General features: G+C 32.3%; 2 protein-coding genes across 3 annotated transcripts; both read right to left on the bottom strand.

Moving 5' to 3' along the window:
• Positions 1–7,264: 7,264 nt before the first annotated feature.
• Positions 7,265–13,484, bottom strand: LOC141712928 (plastidic glucose transporter 4-like). Of its 2 annotated transcripts, none has more exons than XM_074516060.1 (14): positions 13,331–13,484; positions 12,884–13,113; positions 12,113–12,227; positions 11,851–11,918; positions 11,502–11,634; positions 11,319–11,418; positions 11,133–11,245; positions 10,872–10,965; positions 10,582–10,735; positions 9,786–9,932; positions 9,634–9,707; positions 8,164–8,252; positions 7,966–8,080; positions 7,265–7,734 (listed from the first exon to the last, which is right to left on the bottom strand). In XM_074516060.1, exons 2-14 carry the CDS (start codon positions 13,101–13,103, stop codon positions 7,552–7,554), a joined length of 1,605 nt encoding a protein of 534 aa, XP_074372161.1. In that variant the 5' UTR covers positions 13,104–13,113; positions 13,331–13,484; the 3' UTR covers positions 7,265–7,551. The 2 variants fall into 2 exon arrangements, with proteins under 2 accessions (XP_074372161.1, XP_074372162.1); XM_074516061.1 differs by having other exon boundaries at positions 13,243–13,387.
• Positions 13,485–14,585: 1,101 nt separating this feature from the next.
• Positions 14,586–18,865, bottom strand: LOC141712927 (protein PHLOEM UNLOADING MODULATOR). The gene is made up of 4 exons (XM_074516059.1): positions 18,429–18,865; positions 16,330–16,724; positions 15,936–16,126; positions 14,586–15,359 (listed from the first exon to the last, which is right to left on the bottom strand). Exons 1-4 carry the CDS (start codon positions 18,734–18,736, stop codon positions 14,967–14,969), a joined length of 1,287 nt encoding a protein of 428 aa, XP_074372160.1. The 5' UTR covers positions 18,737–18,865; the 3' UTR covers positions 14,586–14,966.
• Positions 18,866–20,338: the final 1,473 nt, after the last annotated feature.

The raw sequence follows: 20,338 nt of genomic DNA, 5'->3' as shown, positions 1-20,338 counted from the left end.
TTCGCAGTCGTTAACCACTACCACAATTTCAACAATTCTACCCCTAATTATGGTTTTAATTTATATAGATTTTCACTGGTTTAATGTGCTGATTTATTTGATTTCCAGTTTATACTTGTCTTATTTATCTGTCTCATTCTTAATTCTTCATATTGTCTCATGTATGCATTATATTATCTCATTCTATATACTTGCGGCATAAATTAATTATGCATAAATATTATGTTTGTTCTCATATATCTTAAACAGGGATCATATTATTTTTGATAGGGGAACATTTGTTCCCTTTGTCATCGTCATAAAAGGGAATGTTACATTACTGATTTATGATGATGAAACACTTGGACATCCATCCGAGAACAATGCAGATTAATGAAGCAATGTACATAGAGTTGTTAGGATTAAAATATAATCGAGTTTGACTGGGTATTCATTTTATATCTGCACTTTAGCAAACCGTATCATTTCAACTCATTTGAATTATTCAAACTTCCCTAACGGACTGTTTCTAACAAGACTTTCATTTCAAACAAATGTTCTTAACAAATTATTTCTTTCCAGATTTAAAAATCTAAGAGTCGTTAGACATGTGTATATAAATCCATATTTTATATTTCAGATTGAGACTAATGTTCACATAACTTTGTATCTATCTATCTGAAAAGGCATCTTCTTATTCTTCTCATTCTTGAATATCCAACCGAATAAGAATCTTAGTTTGAGTTGTAATACATATTATTTCTATTACTCAGTTGTTGGGTCTAGTAGTCAGTGGACTAGTATAGAAGGTTTTCTAGGAGACATTAGTGTCAAGGGAAACGGTTCTTTCAAGTGGCCATTGTATTTATAATCAAGAACGTTTGTAAGTTGTTTATTATTGGATTATAATAGACTGTCTATCTTTGTTGGCATTAGGACTTGAATATAGGACATAGATTAAGTTTAGGAACCTAACCAAGCTAAAATTCTTTGGTTTTTACATTTGTTTTTATTTGATTGCTTTACATTCTCTGCATTTTTTTTGACGAAACATTCTCTGCAATTTAGATTCTGTAATATGTTTGATACTATTCCATTTGAATAAGATTCAGTTCTTTTCGATAATTAAGATATAGTCATTTAATCTAATTACGCATATCGAATTTCACAATTAACATACATGGGGTTTTCTCGAGACTTGAATTGGGGATTGAGGTTGATGACAAAATGGATTGGTATTAATTGAGTATGGTCTACATAAGTTAAGTATCTCAACTACTATGAAAATCAAGTTAATACAAATATATATATTATATAATTATGTGGGTTATTCAGGGGTAAACTTTCTACTGTGGTAACTAACTAACTACATATAATTGGTCCACGTATAACTCACACGTTTATTATCTTTAACAACGTTAATAGTTGTTTGATATTTGCTACTACTCTGTTTTTTATTATATGAGGTTTGATTTTATGGACACACATATTTAGAGGTTTTAAAATAATTTTTTTCGAAAAATTCTTTTTGTGAATGAAAGTTTAATCTCATATTTTTATTCAAAAAAAAAAATTTAAAATCATAATTCTAACTATGTGGTCAACCATTCTAAATGTATGTATTAAAAAGTCAAATATCATATATTAAAAAATACGGGAATATTATAGTGTACACACAACACATTTCACGATGGTTTCAAACATTGGGAGGAGGGGATAATAGACTTCTTAGATAATTCACGTAGATTTAAAATGTCTTGTATTATATTATATATTATACCAATATAATCGATAAGTAAATTTAATCATTAATGCTCTAATTAATATCTATAAAATATTTATTTTAATCATTAATACTTATTCATTATTACATAGTAAATACTTATACTTATATCTAACTCATTATATATACTAAAAAAATTTATTCATTAATATTTTATTAATATTTATTAAAAAAAAATTCAACCATTAATATTTATTCATTTATAACCCTTATTAATACTTAAATAATATTTACTTACATTTTCCCTAAATTAATATATATTTACCCGAACATTAATACTTATATAATTTGTATTTCACACATATTCCCTCAATTAGCACGTTATTAATATGCATATTTATATCTAACTCATCATTATATATTTGATCATAAATATATATTTATTTTATAAACAAAAATTTAGCATAAATCATTTAGATTATAAAACCTTTACATTAATATCTATGTAATATTTATTTCATTTCATCATTCAATTATTAAAATCTTTTAATTTTTGCATAGATATCAATACTTCATTATCATTATTATGTAGTGATTATGAATACAAGCATGCATACATACATTAATAAATATATTCATACATATATATGCATATATAATAATAATTTAGTTAATGATTGATTTTTTTTATGAAATAAAATTGTACTTATATTTGACCTAAGTTTAAATTCTGAAAATTGTAGTTCATATATTATTATTTATCAAATTAATAATATAAAATAATAAATGATAAATAAAACAAATATTATTATTTATAATTTAAGTTTTACTAAAATATCAATAAACACTTAATTTGAATTAAATATGTGTACGAATCGTATACATTTATCATAATACTACTTTTACACTACTACTACCACCACCATTACTACTACTACTACTAATAATAATAATAATAATAATAATAATAATATACAATAATTATAGGTGAGATACTAGATTATAAAATCATGTTATTTTATTGGTGATGATCCAATATAACAAAATTAGGAAAAGGATGATCAAAATTACATAATATGGGATGAAGATGACCAAAATATCCAGTAAACACGACAAACTGAGTATTGTATCCAATAAATAAGTCACACCTATGAACTTATTTTATGTTACGCTAAACATCAACAACTTATTACATTCATACACTAAACAAGATCCCGTAGACGTGAAATGCAGAGTACTTACTCCAGATTGGGCGAACCATGTACATAAGATATGGTAGTGAAGCTCATATCTATTCTAATAAATTTATGTTTATTTACAATTATTTGAGTTTTCAAATTATCAAACAAAGCTAAGAGTACAGTAGATGGGTAAAAAAAGAATAACACCAATTGAATATTGTAGATAATTAGTGGTGTTAATTGAGATTTGAATTAACTCGGTTCATTTAATAAATCGTGACGAAAAATTACCAAGCATAAGTATAGTATGGACAAGAAAGAGAAGAGAGAAGGAACTCAATGGTTAGAGGCGGACATGATAAAAAAAGAAGAAGAAGAAGATGACATTGAGGGAGGGATGAGTACATATTTTTGTGTATATTAAAATAAAAATAAATATGCTATCGTGGTTAGCGCATATCGTGGTTAGCGCATTGGGTATGTATTCAGGGCCAAAAAACCGATAACATCTATATTAGGTTAAGGTATACCCAAAACTCTGTATATCAAATATTTTCTCTTATTTTATATATAAATGGAGGTACTTTTAAAATACTACTATATATTATTACAAAATATATTTTTTTATCACCAAATTTCAATGATTTCATCACAACCTGTCAATGATATTTCATCTATGATTTGCTGACATATACCATACATCACATTACTATTAATATTTAGATTTACTATAAAATTTAAGAAATACATATAAAAAATATATAAATAAAAAAATATATGTACTAAGCATGCATATGCATTGTAACCAATTATACCTCTTATTAAATAAATTATATATACCCATATCATATTTCAAGTATAATATTTAGGGATCGTTGGACCTTTAGGAGACATGCTTGAGGTTAAAAGAAAATAAATGTAGCATAGTGGTATTTTTGAATACATGAGATTGTGTTTATATTTACAGTTTTTCATTAAATTTTACATTACAAAGTGACCTTAGGTAATTTCCTAAGGACACCCTCATGCCCAGTTTTTTCTTATATTTATATGGTACAAATAAGCTCAAATTCACACAAAATTAATAAAAGTAAGGAACTTTCATGTATATAACTATAATACAAACTTAGAGTGACATTAAGTGTTGTATGACTCATTAATTATATTTTTAGCACACAAATACATAAAATAAATCTGATCATATTTCTAAAATATAAATACACATAATAATAATGAACAAATGAATACTTTATACATACTTAGAGTATGCACATGCATCACACTAGCTAAATATTATATTGTACCTAATTAATGGAGAAGATAATTCTTTTATTTTTCTTTATCGCCTTGACCGATTAATACACCATTCACTTTCCCAAGTGTTGATGACATCTATGAAATATTAACAATTAATGAATTAGATATCAAAAAAAGATACTATAAGCTTTAGCTATAGTATTTATCAAAAATATGATCATGTTGGTTTGTAGAGATATTAAAATATGTCCTCATGCCACATCGTGAAAGAATATTATTGACTAAGACGTATATGATAGAATCTAATAATTCTATAAACATATAATTCTCTAATAATAGAGACAAGGACCGTAATCATCATATCAAATTATCGAGATAAACCGAAGACGGAAACGTACCTGAATCTGTAAGATGATAATTGTTGTGGTATCTGAATCTGTATTATTTTCTTAATTATTGTCTTCCTCAACCAAGTACTCCTTAGGGTTTCTCAATAGCTCTCTCTGATGGGTAGAAGATAAGCCGTTACGTGTACTTGATATATTGGGGATTATAACCCTTTTATATACCACCTAATTAAATCTCCCATTATAATTTAATTGGGTCTGGTATTAGGTATCCACTTATTAGGTCCATACAATAAATTAAAATCTAATTGGGTTTCTTATTTGATCACATAATTTAACCCAATATAATAAATAGGAAATATAATTGATATATTTATATGTAGCCCATAAAATAATAATTATTATTAAAAATAATAATAACAATCTCCCACTTGGACTTCATATGAATCCAGAATCAATTATACAAAACTTTGGTGCGCAAATTTATGCTATTTATCGTCCTTAGGTTTTACCAAAATAATTCGGTCCGTCTACTATATATGTATGAGATTATGGCGGCATTCGTCACGAATTTTACGTGACTAAACCTTCCATGGTCACCACAATCAATGCATGGGTAAGTGGCATGGAAATTACATATAATGTGATCTATATAATGTCTATTTCTAACTAGTCCTTAGTTAATCTCTAACGAGATTGATTCCAATTTTCTCAACTCAATGTTAAATTACAATAAGAAAATTGAACAAAAGTAGAGTGACATTTAATAAAATTCCATCAACTGTATTCTGCAGAACATAAACAACTCAATGTTTATTACATAAAACACCAAAATAAAAACTCCCACTAAACCAAAGTATCACATAAGGTAACACCCATATGAGCAGTATGCTCGTAAAAAACCTTAGGTGTTAATGCCTTAGTGAGCGGATCCGCAATCATGGAGTTAGTGTCAATGTGTTCTATCGAAATCTGTCCACTCTGAATCTTTTCTTTAACAACTAGGAACTTAATATCTATATATTTTACATATGTAGTGCTCCTATTGTTGTTTGAATACTCCACCGCTGATTTATTATCACAAAATATCTTTAATGGTCTTTCAACACCATCAAGGATACACAAACCAGTGGTTTTGTAGCCATAAAGCTTGATTGGATGCCACAAAACATGCTATATATTCTGCAGCCATGGTGGATGAAGCTATGAGCGTCTGTTTGGTAGACCTCCATGAAATCGCTCCACCAGCCAGTAGATAAACATAGCCCGAAGTAGATTTTCTTTCATCTTTGCATCCTCCAAAGTCAAAATCTGAATATCCAATGATTTCTAGATAATCTGATTTCCTGTATGTGAGCATATAGTCTTTTGTTTTCTTCAAATACCGTAAGACTCGTTTCAGTGCTTTCCATTGCTCCATTCCCGGATTACTCAAATATCTTCCCAACATTCCAACAATGAATGCTATATCAGAACGAGTACAAACTTGATCATACATTAGGCTTCCCACTGTCGATGCATATGGTATCCTTTGCATTTCCCTTATCTCAAGTTCATTCTTGGGACACTGTTTGAGATTAAATTTGTCTCCCTTAGACATGGTTGTATCCATTGGTGCACAATCTTTCATGCCATTCCATTCTAGGATCTTTTCGATATAGCTCTTTTGTGACAATCCGAGAATACCTCGAGAGCGATCTCGATGTATCTGAATTCCTAATACAAAAGAGGCGTTACCAAGGTCCTTCATCTCAAATTGACTAGTAAGAAATTTCTTGGTATCGTGCAATAAGCCTATATCATTAGTAGCAAGTAAGATGTCATCAACGTATAAGAGAAGAAAGCTATATTTGCTCCCACTGAACTTGTGATATACACAATATTCCACCAAGTTCACTTCGAAACCATATGATGTGATTACATGATGAAATTTGTGATACCATTCACGAGAAGCCTGCCTGAGACCATAGATAGACTTCTTTAATTTGCAAACCACAATCTTTGGATCTCCAATGATAAAGTTTTCTGGTTGCACCATATAAATTGTCTCACCAATGTTTCCATTGAGAAATGTCATTTTTACATCCATCTGATGTAGCTCTAAATCATAATGAGCCACAAGTTCCATAAAAATTCTAAATGAGTCTTTCGTGGAAACCGGAGAGAAAGTCTCATTGTAGTCGATGCCTTTCTTTTGAGTGAATCCTTTACCGACTAGATGAGCCTTATATCTTTCGATGTTACCACTTGAATCCCTTTTGGTTTTAAATACCCATTTGCAACCAATAGGTTTTGAGCCTTTAGGCAACTCAACAAGATTCCAAACATCATTATCTTTCATAAATTGCATCTCTTCATTCATGACATCAATCCACTTTTGAGAGTTAGGACTATGCATGGCTTGTTGAAGATTTAAAGGATCATCTTCCTCAATGCCAATTCCATCTTCATGTTCTTGTAGAAAAACAATATAATCATCTGAAATTACGCTCTTTCGCTCTCTGGTGGATCTCCTTAGTGGCATTTCTTGTGATTCATGAGGTTGTTGAGTTTGCTCAATTGGTTCTTCATGGGGAATTTCGCTGTTGTCTTGAACCGAGGGGCTTTGAACAATGATAGGTATCATAATCTGATCATTGCTCTCGGCAGAGTCATAAATAGGATCATGACTATCTTCTTCAAAGACAATACTTTTACCTCTATCTTCCCTTCCAAAATCAACATCCTCAAAAAAATTTGCATGGCATAGAACTAAAGTCACGATTCTAAAACGGGTATGGTACATAAAACATAAACTACAACTTTTACTTGGATACTAATTATACTTCAGTACTTTACATGGTAGGTTGGTGCCATTCGTTGAAGTCTTCCTCACTGTTGGCTTTTTTAAAAGTTTCAGAAATGCTGCACAATAATATCCAGATTTCAGTTTAACTTATTCCAAGGAAGAAGCATTTCCTAATTACAATTTAAACATACTCAACATAGACTAGCACCCTCGGAACAAAACTCGAAACCAGAAATCTACAAACACTATCTGTCTTTGGCATTGTACTTGATGTCCTCATACTGCTGGGTTGAGTTCACGTTCAATCTCCTCCAGTGATCTTCCTTTAGTCTCTACAACATTACCAGATATATACAGGGCAGCAAGTAGACAGACGGATGCAAATCCTAGGTACACTTTGCTGATCCCAAACTTCGTAACAACACTCAAAAAATAGAGGCCTATAACAAAGTTTGATACCTGTTTAAATGTTGGAAGATAGAAATATTTATTAGGAGACCTTATTGATGCATGAGAACGACAATCACATGGCTTCAGTGTGAAAAATATATAAAGCAGGACCACATCTACCAATCGTGCCTCAAGTTGAAGTGCCTATGAGGTGCTTTACATGCCTTGGATGTGTATCATATGTCCATGCATGTGTATCTACTAGATTAATTACATTCACAATGAAAGCAGCAACATTACCCAGTGCATGCCTAATGACAAGGCAACTGCTTTTGCTCTGATTCGGGAGGCAAATATCTCTGGAAGTAACAAGGCAGGGACAGGACCAGCACCAAGAGAGAAGGACAACACATATCTAAAACAGATAAAGAATAGTACAGATTAGCTGTTATAGCAAAGAAAGTCTAGCAGAAAGTATAAGAGAGTTGCACAACTTACAGAACAGTCCCAACAACAGCTAGTGTGCCGGAATATGGTGCGAGAACATTCCAAGAGAAGGAGATTGAAAGCAGCAACATTGAAGCAGCCTTCGAATATAAAAATTAAAAAGTGAATACCAATATGTATTACATATTTTAAGTTCCACTACAAGTGTAAAACACAAGTGGAATGCAAGACTGGAGGGAAATGTTCATCAATAGAAATATACTGCCCTTGGGGAAAATACTTTCATGACCAACACATGAGAAAAAAGATTATATAATGAGTTAATTGCACTTTGCAACCCCCACCTTTCATTTAAAATCAAAACAGTATACCTACTTTGTAAAATACAGTTTGCAACCCTTAACTTTCAATATCAACTACAATATACATCCCTTGTGGTCATAAAATTGAAATTGAGATGTTAATATTAATAACTAAAATTTCAAATTAATTAAAATATTTATTTTAATGCATTTTTTACATGAAAAAAATTAAAGCTATTTTCTATTAGTAATACTCTAAATTAATCATAATGCTAAATACTTAAAATATATTTATTAACCAAAATATATGTTTATATATATAATCATAAAGTTTCTAAATATATCTATATTTTGAAAATTTAAAAATTATACTGAGTAATAAAATAATTCACATTAATATTATTTTTATAATTTGAAATTCTAAATTTTAGTTTAATTAAAAAAAATCAAAATTATTATTTAAATATTTTGCTGAATTTCAATTTTACCCTCCACAATATAAATATTTTTAACAAAATGGTTAAAGGGATGCATATTGTATTTGATATCTAAAGTTGGGGGTTGCAAACTGTATTTTTGAAAGTAAGTATATAGTTTTGTTATTCAATGAAAGGTAGGGGTTACAAAATGCAATTAACTCTTATATAAAAATGGGGCCAGCGCCAACATTGTGCTTTAAAAGGCTTGGAAAGGGGTACACTTTCAACCTTACAAGTTATATTTATTATTACAAATGTTTTATCTGCTTCATTCGCAATGCATGTGTACTGTCTAAAACCAAACACAAGACATTAATGAAGTAACTAAAGTCATTTTCCAGATAGTTGCAAATGAAGCCTAATTTGATCATGACACAGAAGAAAAAATATTCTGGGACCTATCCCCAGAGAGAACAGTGGAGGGCCATGCTAGTTAAATCAATTTAACTTCCCCTTACTGATTATCAGTTGTCTATACTAACATTGAAGTTTCAATACAATAATACAGTTGTGTGTGATACTAATTAAGAAACATAGAGAGAGCAGATACCAAAAATAGGACATGTATGTATTGTCAGATATTGGCATTCTCCTGGGAAACCAGATTAAAAAGCAAAAATCATGTCACTTTTTTTGGCTTATAAAGACTTATCCTGGCAGTATTTTCTTGACCTATCACGGACGAATTCAAGTTCATCTGCTACAACTATGTAAACTCGATACTCGATATAAAACAATACCATTCCCGAGAAGCTTATAAGAAGTAGACTTTTTCTTCCTTGCTTGTCCATCAGAGAAGATGCCACAGTCGTGCCTGCACCATCATTGCATATAAATCTCACTAATCACTACCTCTTCAAAATTATTATCAAAAAAACTTGCAGAAACTGACCGAACACATTTGATGCGCCAACCAGAGCACTGGCTGCAACATCAGAGACTATTCCAGCACTGCGAAACACAGAGGTAGAGTAATATACGACAGCATTGATGCCGGCCAACTGTTGAAACAGGAAGAGAGCAGCACCAACATTGACAACTGCATAAAAAAATTTGGTCAGAACATTTTCTTCTTACCCTAATAGCAGATGCTATTCAACTAGAATGAGCAACTAAACATCACTGAAAGTCGCCTACTACTTTTTTCTACTATGCTACATTGCTAAATTTCACTTTAGAACAAGTTCTCTCCCTAGTGCCTTCTAATCTACTCCCTCCATCTCAATGTTAAGTGTCCTAATTCTTTCCAAGTTTCTTTCACGCAGTTCAAGGAACATGAAAAGCATAATTATAAAAAAAATTGTGATGTTTGATTTGTATTAGAAATAGGTAGTTAGATATTTATGCAAAACAAATATACGAAAAAATAATATATATATATATATATATATATGTATATGTATATATATAAAGCTTTTTTTAAGCCTAGAAATGAATGAAAAAAATTAGGACACCTATTGTGGGATGAGGGACTACTTAATTTGGAAGGATGAGGTAGGGTTACGCGATAATTAGGGGGGCTGTATTGGGAAGGCAGAGAATTCTTTATATCTATGACATGCTGGGGTGCATATGCCTTGATACAGTTTATAGCATATGATGCCAATAAGCAACAATAGGGTCTGATTCCATTATTTTCAGTTCCCACCAAGCTCTATTATGTGAAGCTTCGGTTCTGATCTTTTTACCTTTCCAGTACCGCTTACTGAACAGATCGAACCAGCCAGCTTCTGGTTCCGTAGTACCTCGACTAGATGCATCTAAATCATCCATAACCTCCCTAACTTTTTCTTTTCCAAATAATCTTTTTATAGATAGTTCGGCCTCAGAGATCTTTCCTTGCTAGAAGGAAAAAGGAACGTGGTCAATATTTTAATCAGCTGATGTTCAATAAGCATGATAAAGGCAGCATAGCAGCTTATCATAGAATATGTTTGTATCAGAAAACCATACATGACCGAAATTTTGTAAATGAAACCTGATAAAGCCACCGTGGACTTTCTGGAGAAACAGCCATTCCTACCGCCAATAAAACAGAGGGGATGGCTGCTATACCAAACATAGTCCTCCACCTGACCCAAAAATCATTATGTCCACAAGAAAAAGGAAATGTCAAAAGAGTGTTTGATGCAGCAGTTTCAAATCAGTGACATATAATGTAATATTTCAACATATCCCCTCAGCCAGGGAAAGATTTCTTTGTCCGTTTAAATTTATTAATATGTGCAACAGAAAATACCACAGAGGGTTTGATGCTAATGGTAAACCAGCGACCAATGCTGCAAGAATTCCAACACAGATAAATAGCTGGTTGACTGATCCAAGTGTGCCACGTATCTCAGTTGGTGAGATCTGACCAAATATTGAAAGGTTAAAGATTTAAAATATTATAGGTAAGATAGAAAATGCCATTAAAAGTTATTACCTCAGATATGTAAAGTGGCACAATGGCAGATGAGATGCCAATACCAATTCCAGCAAGTAAGCGGCCTACTATCATTGTCTGAACACTCTGAGCTGTGGCACTGAAAAGTTGGGACCGTCTAAGACAAGTGATCTACAATAAGTATAAAAGAAATAAAAGTTCTATACAAGAAAGGAAATATACCACAGAAATGCTCCAACTGCAAGTGGGATAGCATCCAATTGAAATGTCTTTGTTCTGCCAAATTTGTCAGCCAATGCTCCTCCAGTAAATGAGCCAACAGTGGCACCAGCAAGAAGTGTGCTGACAATCCATCCTACTCATTCATTACAATATTAGTTAAGGAATCTTGTCCACTATATCTCATACGGGAGTGGTTGTGGTTTCGCAGGTTCAAAACTTAATAAGGGAACTCTTATATATATGTAAAGACTAATTTTGGTCTCAGAAGAGGTATTGTAAACTTACACATGGTGTTGTAATGGTAGAGAGTGGAAAACAAAGGGCTCATTACAAACCAATAAACCCTTACCTTGTAAAACAGCATCTTCAGCAATTCCAAGATCCTTAGAAAGGTACTCAAGTGCGCCATTAACCACCCTGAAGCGAATACAGAACTTTCTTAGGGAAACTTACTTGTTTACACTATGAAATTGGAAAAAAAGAAGATAATGAGAAGGTAACATAAATTATTGGATTCCAAGCATGTAACTATCAATGACCAGTTTCATTCAGATAAGGTAGAGAGTCAAGTCAAGACAGATGCAAAAGAGTGTAAGCAATCGGGATATTACCCTAAATGATATCCAAACAAAATGGCTCCCAAACAGGCAACTCCCACATAAGGCAGCACTGAACTAGAGGATTTCTCTTGGACTTTTGTAGGAGCAACATCCTCCAAGTCTCCTTCTATAATTCCAAATTTGACATGAAATTAGTAAATGAATGGATATGCAGAAGTACCATTTGCTGGGAAACAAGAAAATGTTATTTTTCCATTTGATTTATGATGCAAATAAAAGGCATGCATCGGTCTCAACTTACTACTGAAATTGGTATAATTGCTTAAAATTTGCTAGAGGATCATAATGGTTGCAATGATTGATGTATCCAGAGATAAATACAGTATTTCATGTTTAAAAGGTGCTCTCTGTGACTAGTTTCCGCTAGAAGAAAGCAATCTGGACCAGCGAAGCCAAAAACTGAAAATCATATAAAAATATGCATCTTGTAACTGCTAACAAACAGTTAGGTTAAACAACTGCAAATCATTTGTATGACTATCCTTAAATCCAAAGATGACCCCATTGAGTTTGAAGGTTGGGATAAATCATAAAGTTTAAGAAGTGGGAAAAATCATTAACATCAAGTATGAGAGTCCAAGTAGAGTTGAAATAGAAGTAGCTATACATCCATAGAAAACTAAATAGGCAAAAAGTAATTGCATGAACGTATGAATGTACACAGCACAGAGATAATGATTGTACCTAAGAAAACATATGTAGCACTCAGTAGGTGAGTGTAATACAATTTGAAATGAGAAAAGAGAATAGGGAATAAGAAACCTGAAGCATGAGGTTTAAGTAATCTAGACTTGGCAGAAGTTGGAAACAAAGTGTGAGTGGAGGAGTTGCTCATAGAAACAGAAGTAAATCGCAATCTAAGAAGACACGGTCTAGAAACCAAAACAACAGAGGAGGTTCTGCTGTTTATAACTCCACGATTTCCAATGTCAAAGCCTCCGCCTTTCACTGCCAAACTTGTAGCCTGCATTTTCAATTTCATAGCCCCCTGCCTGATTGATTACACAACCTAATTAACAGATCCTCATTTGTGTTTATATATATATGCTAACAAATCAACAATGTAATTAAAATTAAATTAAATTATTATATTTATTATCAAGTTGAAATCATTATTGTACCCCCAATTTGTGTAGTTATCGGCAAAGAGAGAGAGAGAGGGGGGATATGTATGTATGTATGTATGTATTTGTAGAGCTTTGGATGTACCGTGAGTGTGGAGTATCGTAGATTACAAAACCAGCCTGGCGGAGATCTCGATTGCCATTCACAACAAACAAACAAACAATTACAGATTGTTCGCATCCCCCACACCAAGGGCCTGTTTGTCTACAACTTATAAGTCAACTTATAACTTATGACTTATAAGCCCGTAACAGCTCATCGACGACTGTTTGTCGATCCAACTTATAAGCTGAATTTATAACTTATTAGCAACGACGTACTTTTTCTCAACTTATTATGATTTTTCATTTTTTTATTAATTTTAGTTTTAAAAAATATATTTGTAAATGTTAATCTAATATAAAATTCACAAATTAAGATAATTATATTTAAAAGTTATTTATTTTAGTTCATTTAAATAAAAAAAAATTTAACTTATAAATAAAATTATCCAAACACTTACATAGCTTATAAGTATTTATCTACTTATTACTTATAAGTCACTTATTCATTTTAAGTAATAAGCTATTTATTTTAAGATTTCCCAAACGGGCACCAATTCCCCAGCCCCTATTTCTTATTTTTACTACTAATCTTCATATATATTTACTTCTTTCTTCTTTTTTTAAACTAATATTTACTTTTACTTTTAAATCTTTTTATATAATTCATTTATTTATTTTTGATAATCAGCTTGAATCGATTATGTTCAATTTTAACTTCTAACTTATAATCAGACCGAACAATCGGTTTTGTTTTCCTTTTTTTATTTTGACTCGGTTTTTTATTTTTTTTATTTCGGCTCAATATTATACGGTTCAGTTTATATCAATTCCGATTTCAATCTAATTTTTCCTGAAGGTGACAATACACAATTTTGAATTTTCTAATTCAATGTTCAAACAAATTGAATAAGCTTTCAGCTCTGATTTGTAACTTAACATTTCAACTAAACTTCCTGTCAAGAACAACATTTCAACCAAACTTAAAACAAAAAGATATTACATGTAATAAACATTTCCCAGAAACAAAAAGACTAAAACATGTAGAACTGTTGTTAGAACAACTGGGTTCAGTACTGTATGTTTTCTAATTTACTTGCAAACAGATTTGTCAAAAATTTTGTTCTTCTATTCCTAGAATCCCCAAGTAGAACGCCAGAACAAGTTTGCCGACTCCACACAAGATGACAAGACTACACTGATGAAACACTAAGCATAAAATGAGGTCAAGATTTCTTGACTTGTGCTTTGGCCATTGCACAATTTGTACGTCACCTCTATGTACTACAGTCAACCAGTATAACAAAAAGAGGTTTAAGATTAGCAATATTCAACAGCATACATAATTTATGCGGATATAATTCTTCAGCATGTCTTACCTACATCCCTAATCTCCCTCATTTTTCTAATTTCATTTGCCCCATCCACAAATACAACAAGATAATTTGTATATTCTTATGTAATACTAGCTCATATAACTCAATCGTCCAAGTACCCGTACAGTAAACTAATAATAATTTAACTTATTACAAAAAAGTATGGAGGAAACTTTGCAGGAAGAAGAAAATGATAGTGGAGGATTAGCAGCAACTGATGACAACAATTTAGTTGAGGACTTGTAGAACTCGAAGCAACTGACGGACAACAGTAGTACATTGGAAGAATTGTAGGCGTTCAAATCATCCATCACTTAACAATGTAAAAGCCAGAAGCACAATGGTAAGGGAAGTAAATATGGTACCAACAGCAAACAATTGCATTCCTCTGCCCTTATTCTGGCTCTCTTCGCTGCTCATTTCAACCCCTTCAAGGAGAGCCCTCACTTCATCTACATCACCATCTTTCGCAGCTTGAGTCAATCTACCCCGAATCATCTCAAGTTTATCTAACCTTCTGCCCCTGGATGCATCCTTGATTGACCAGAGAAAACCAGTCATCCTCCATAGGAGAATGCCAACATACATAGCTACAATACAATCTACACTGTAATGGTGTCGTTCTCTTACTTCTCTTTGTGCGCTGTGTAGTACAAGCATCCATATAAAAGCTGAGCTATAGCCTCCGTAAGCTTCCTGGGAAATAATCAAACAGGAAAGGTGAACAAATAGCACTGCTGCATTTGGAAAATCGAACAGCTTTCTACCAATATTGGTCTTTTTCTATTTGTTGTTGCATGCTATATAAGATTATAAGAGAAAAACACAGAAGAAAATGTTTGGTCTATTCATCAAAAACCTTTTTGGGAATAAGCTGTCCAATCTTAAGGCAGCCTTACTTCAGCTGTTAATTCAAATTTTTATTTACTATGCAATATGCATAGTGGACGTGTATGGAAACATGGAATTCATTTCAAATGACATGTATAGTAGTCATTTTAAATTCTCAAACTTAGGCTTATATTAGAATGTTCTGAAGAAAACCAAATCCAATTTCTTTGATAGTCTCAAACATGTCATTTGCACCAAATCCATAATCTGAAATTAAAATCTAGTATCCAACAGAATTTGCAAAATTAAAGTCTCAATGATTACTATGACGTCTTAATGAGCATTTTCTACCTTCTGTACAGTAACTCTTGCAATTTTGGATAATACATTTAAAGTCTTCAGTTGAATCTGATCATGCAAGAAGATTTATTATGTACATACCGTCCATGCCATAGCTGTGAGAACTGCAACAAGCATGTGGCCACTATAAAGGAGATCGTTGCAACCTCCTCCACCTTTCTTTAGCAAGTTATACCATGCTCCTTCATAAGGGTAAGGTCGCAGGAAATCAGATAGAAAGCTCATGAAGCCCCAATTTGGACGATATTCTTCCTTAAATTCCCCAGGATCAACTTGAACAGAAAGGAAGTAGAAACTTTAGTTTCTTTCTCTTGCATACAAAAATGCAGACAACTATATATTTTAACTGATTGTTAAACATATTATACACACTCCCTTCCATGCAATTAGATGTGTTATAAAAGATATTACATTTGGAGTTGCATGACGAACAAATATATCAGGGACATAAATGTATACACGGGAGAGGTCATACCATATGCAATATCCTGATTAATTAGCTTCCTTATTGCACTGATATCAGAAGCATAAGGAACATAATATTTTTGTGCCCAACGGTTAGCATGTGCAGGGACATGGAAACGAGATGCCGCACACCAAGGTCTTGGTGAAGGTAGAATTGTAAACCCAAAACTAATGGCTCGAAGAAGGCGCCCAATACCCATGGTAAACATGTACCTTGCACCTATACCAAGACCAGGAGCTTTTATCGACTCAAATAGCACAGAAAAAGCAAGCATCACAAAGAGCATCAGGTAATGGTGCAATCCAATAATACGAGCTCGCAATATTTGAACAATTGTTGCAGGAAGTTTCTCATTCAATGCAAGCAGCAACCACTGGCCAGTATCTGGAAGAGGTGGTGTGTCCCTGTTGGACACAGTTTTTTATTAGATATCGATTAGCTTGATATATAATTTCTGCAAAGCTTAGATACTAACACAAATCCAGATACACCAATTAATTTCCTTTCTGTTTATGTATATTTGTAGTATATCTTGGAAGAGGAAGAAAGAAAGTTGAACAAGTACACCATAGTCTAACAGCAAACTCTAGTCACATGTATGGGCCCATGTCACATCCATTTGTGTTAAACAGAGTACGGCATAAACAATATTTGTGCGGTGTTGTGGCTAAAATTATGCAATTTCGGCATGATTGTTGGGTGCAATTAGCACTTGATATTTTATTTTGTGTTACAACAACAGAAGATACAGGTTGAAATAGAACAGAAACACAAGCCACCATTAGATATCAACAAACGGCAATTTAAGTCTCTGGATTGATCCAAGAGTCCCTCGACGCATAAAGTATAATATAATTTGTTTGAAGAAAACGATGTTCACATCAGCCAATATCAGGTTTGTACGTCTTCACTGTACCATCCACGTCGGTAGGTTTTAAGTTCTAAGGTCTAAGTTATCTGTTCTGAGAATCTGTTTTAATGTACCGCATGTTCTTGTATCCTAGTCTTAAAAGTCATTTAGCTCTGTTGCTTCACTTCGAAGTACTCATCTTAGATTATATCATTTAAAGGTACGTGGACTCTAAAAATTACTCTCCTACACTGGATATTGCTTTTGTTCATTACATTACGTTCTTTTATTTAGAGATAACCATGAGCTAAGAGGTGAAATAAATTTGCATGGTCATTTGAAAACCAGATTAGATTAGAATGTTTAACGGTAGATCGATATGGTGGTAAACTACATGTGAAACTCTTTTGATAAAGAGAAGAATGATCAATTTAGCTAAAAAAGGACTAGTAGAAGACTAAACCCAGAAGAAACAGTTCATAAAGAAGAATCAACACACATAATACAGTGAGCAATACTGCTGATAGATGAATTTATATCCACTTTGAGATCCACATTTCAATGGTTTCTGACATAAATATCTACTAAATATAATATATGATCCAATGAATGGTATTAATTAAAAAAAATGATCCAATTAACCCTCCTCCTTACACCTTACGGTTTTAGGAGAGCTAGGAACTTAATTCATGGACTTATAGGTTAAAAGCTAGAACAATAGAAGCACAAAGGTAATATGAGGGAGACCAAGAACTTCCATCATAGTGGAAAACCTAATAATACTTCTGAATCTCTCTTATGTTCTACCTTGTAAATCCAAGTAAATCGTTTTCACCATCGCATGCATTCCAAAACTCATTCCAGGTACAATTTAAAGTTAAATTCCATATTAAATTTTCGCGCACAATCTCTACTAAATCAACCGAGAACACCCCCCCCCCTTTATTTCAACAACTGTTCTAATGCGAACTCGAACAAAGCAATAAAAACAAAGATATCACCAATCCTATTGAAAAAACATAGATTTGATCCATATCCTCAAAAGTTAAACATACTAGTAGAGTTTCCATTTTAATATAATAATAAATGAACACATAATAATGACACAAATCAATCAAATTAAGATGCTAAATTGAACACCAAATCAAATCCAACGCATAAAAAATATTAATCTATAAACTACTTATACTAAAAAATACAATAACACTAATAATAAAAAAAAAACAAATATTCTCGGTGTTGTCGATAGAGCGCGTACCGATGCCAATCAAGGCCAAGAACAGCAGTGACAGAGCGAACAGTGATCATCTCAACTAGAAGTGCAAGAACCATGAATATCATCGATGCTATGAACACCACTGCTGACCTCATCTCCACTGACCAGTGTTTATAGTACGGTATTCTTATGATTGCGATTAGAGCGAGTAGGGCCCACAGCACTGGCTGTAGACGCGCGTGCCACGTCGGTGATATGTTCCGGAGGTAGTCAATGCCGATGTACGTCATTGCTGCTATTCCTAGCCCACCACCCGCCGGCCAGTAGGCGAGTAGGGAGGATGTCCTCATGGAGGCGCGTGGTGGTCAACGCGGGCTCAGAGAGGAAAAGTAAAGTAGCAGCGGAACTCAAAGTGAGGAGGGAGTGTAAGTTACATTTAAGGGGCTTTATTTATTGTTTAACTCTTTTCTTTGGATTTTATTTCTTAATGGAATATTTCATAGATGTATATGATTGTTGATAAATCTGGAAATTATTCTTTTGATCTCGATCTGCTGGACCCTGCAATTTGGGTCACACATGAAAATTGATTACTCCTTTTTTTTCCATTCATTTCTATACATTTTTCTTTTTGGATGATTTTATATATTTCAAAACTTACCAAAAATAATAAAAAATTTATAATATAAAAATTAATACACTAACTTCATATATTAAATATTAATTGGTCTTGTCATTTTACCCACTTTTCTTACTATTTTTCTTACAACATTGCACGTTTTTTTAACCTCCGTGCACAAACCAACGTATATATCTCAACGGGACACAGGAATTATTTACATTTGTCTTTTTACTACACAACACAATATGACACGAAATATGTGAATATAAATAAATATTGTTTAAATATTAATTTAATATTTATAATAAATCCGTGCATATTTATTTAAATAACACTTGATTATGTAATATTGTTTATAAACTTGGTCTTAAAATGTTTATTTCATATATTTTGTAAACTTTTCACCAAGAAATTTGTTTTTTCTACATTTAATTATTTAATTTAATTTATATTAATATTCAACATGATACGAAATAAAAGTATACCGATATTAAAGTGCATGAACTCTAAACGGGTCAATTTTATGTATGTACATGAAAATACATTACACTAATAATTTGTCAGGTCAAGGATGAGCGATGCATTTTTGGAAATTATATGTTCTCCTCGTGGAAATATGCATTTCTAATTATGTTTCCCAAAATTCTTTCCAAATTTTTTACCAAATAACGTGACAAATACATAACATTTTTAATTTATGCACGCATATTAATGCACGTGGATTCTATATTATGTTTAAGAAAGTTGTTATTTATTATATGAAACATAGCATTTAGAAAAAATTTTGGATAAAAAATTTGGGAAACCTAGTATTTTTCTTTCTAAATTGGAAATTTGATGTATGTTGTTTCTTATGCAACCAAAAAAAATTTTAAAGCCGAAAATAAATTTATTCTTTTTTCAAAAAAAGCTCAAAAAATAAATTGTTATTACAGATAATACTTGTAGTTTTGTAAAAAAGGGCTATTATCGCCCGCAAGTGTTGGCTCAGTTGGTTAAAAAGTGGATAACTATCCTACTGGTTACAGGTTCGAATCTCATGGAAGGAGAATTTATGATTATGCCTCCTGAGTCAGAGCCTGTCGCTTAAATGCGGTTTAACTTAGTTCACGTGATTTGCAGGCTATTGCGTGAGCCCGTAAGGTTTACCCATTGCGCACTCGAATGGTAGCGGTTGCGGGTTACCTACGATAAAAAAAAGGCTATTCTCTGTTAGTCAATGACGAAACTAAAACTTGATATTTCAATATGGGTTTTTCTAGATAATAAACACACAATAAATACAAATCAATATATTCTTAATGTTTACTAGCACTAAGATTTACAAATT

This window comes from Apium graveolens, chromosome 3, assembly GCF_009905375.1.
Source record: "Apium graveolens cultivar Ventura chromosome 3, ASM990537v1, whole genome shotgun sequence".
NCBI classification, from domain to species: Eukaryota; Viridiplantae; Streptophyta; class Magnoliopsida; order Apiales; family Apiaceae; genus Apium; species Apium graveolens.
This window is presented reverse-complemented; position numbering and strand designations above follow the sequence as displayed.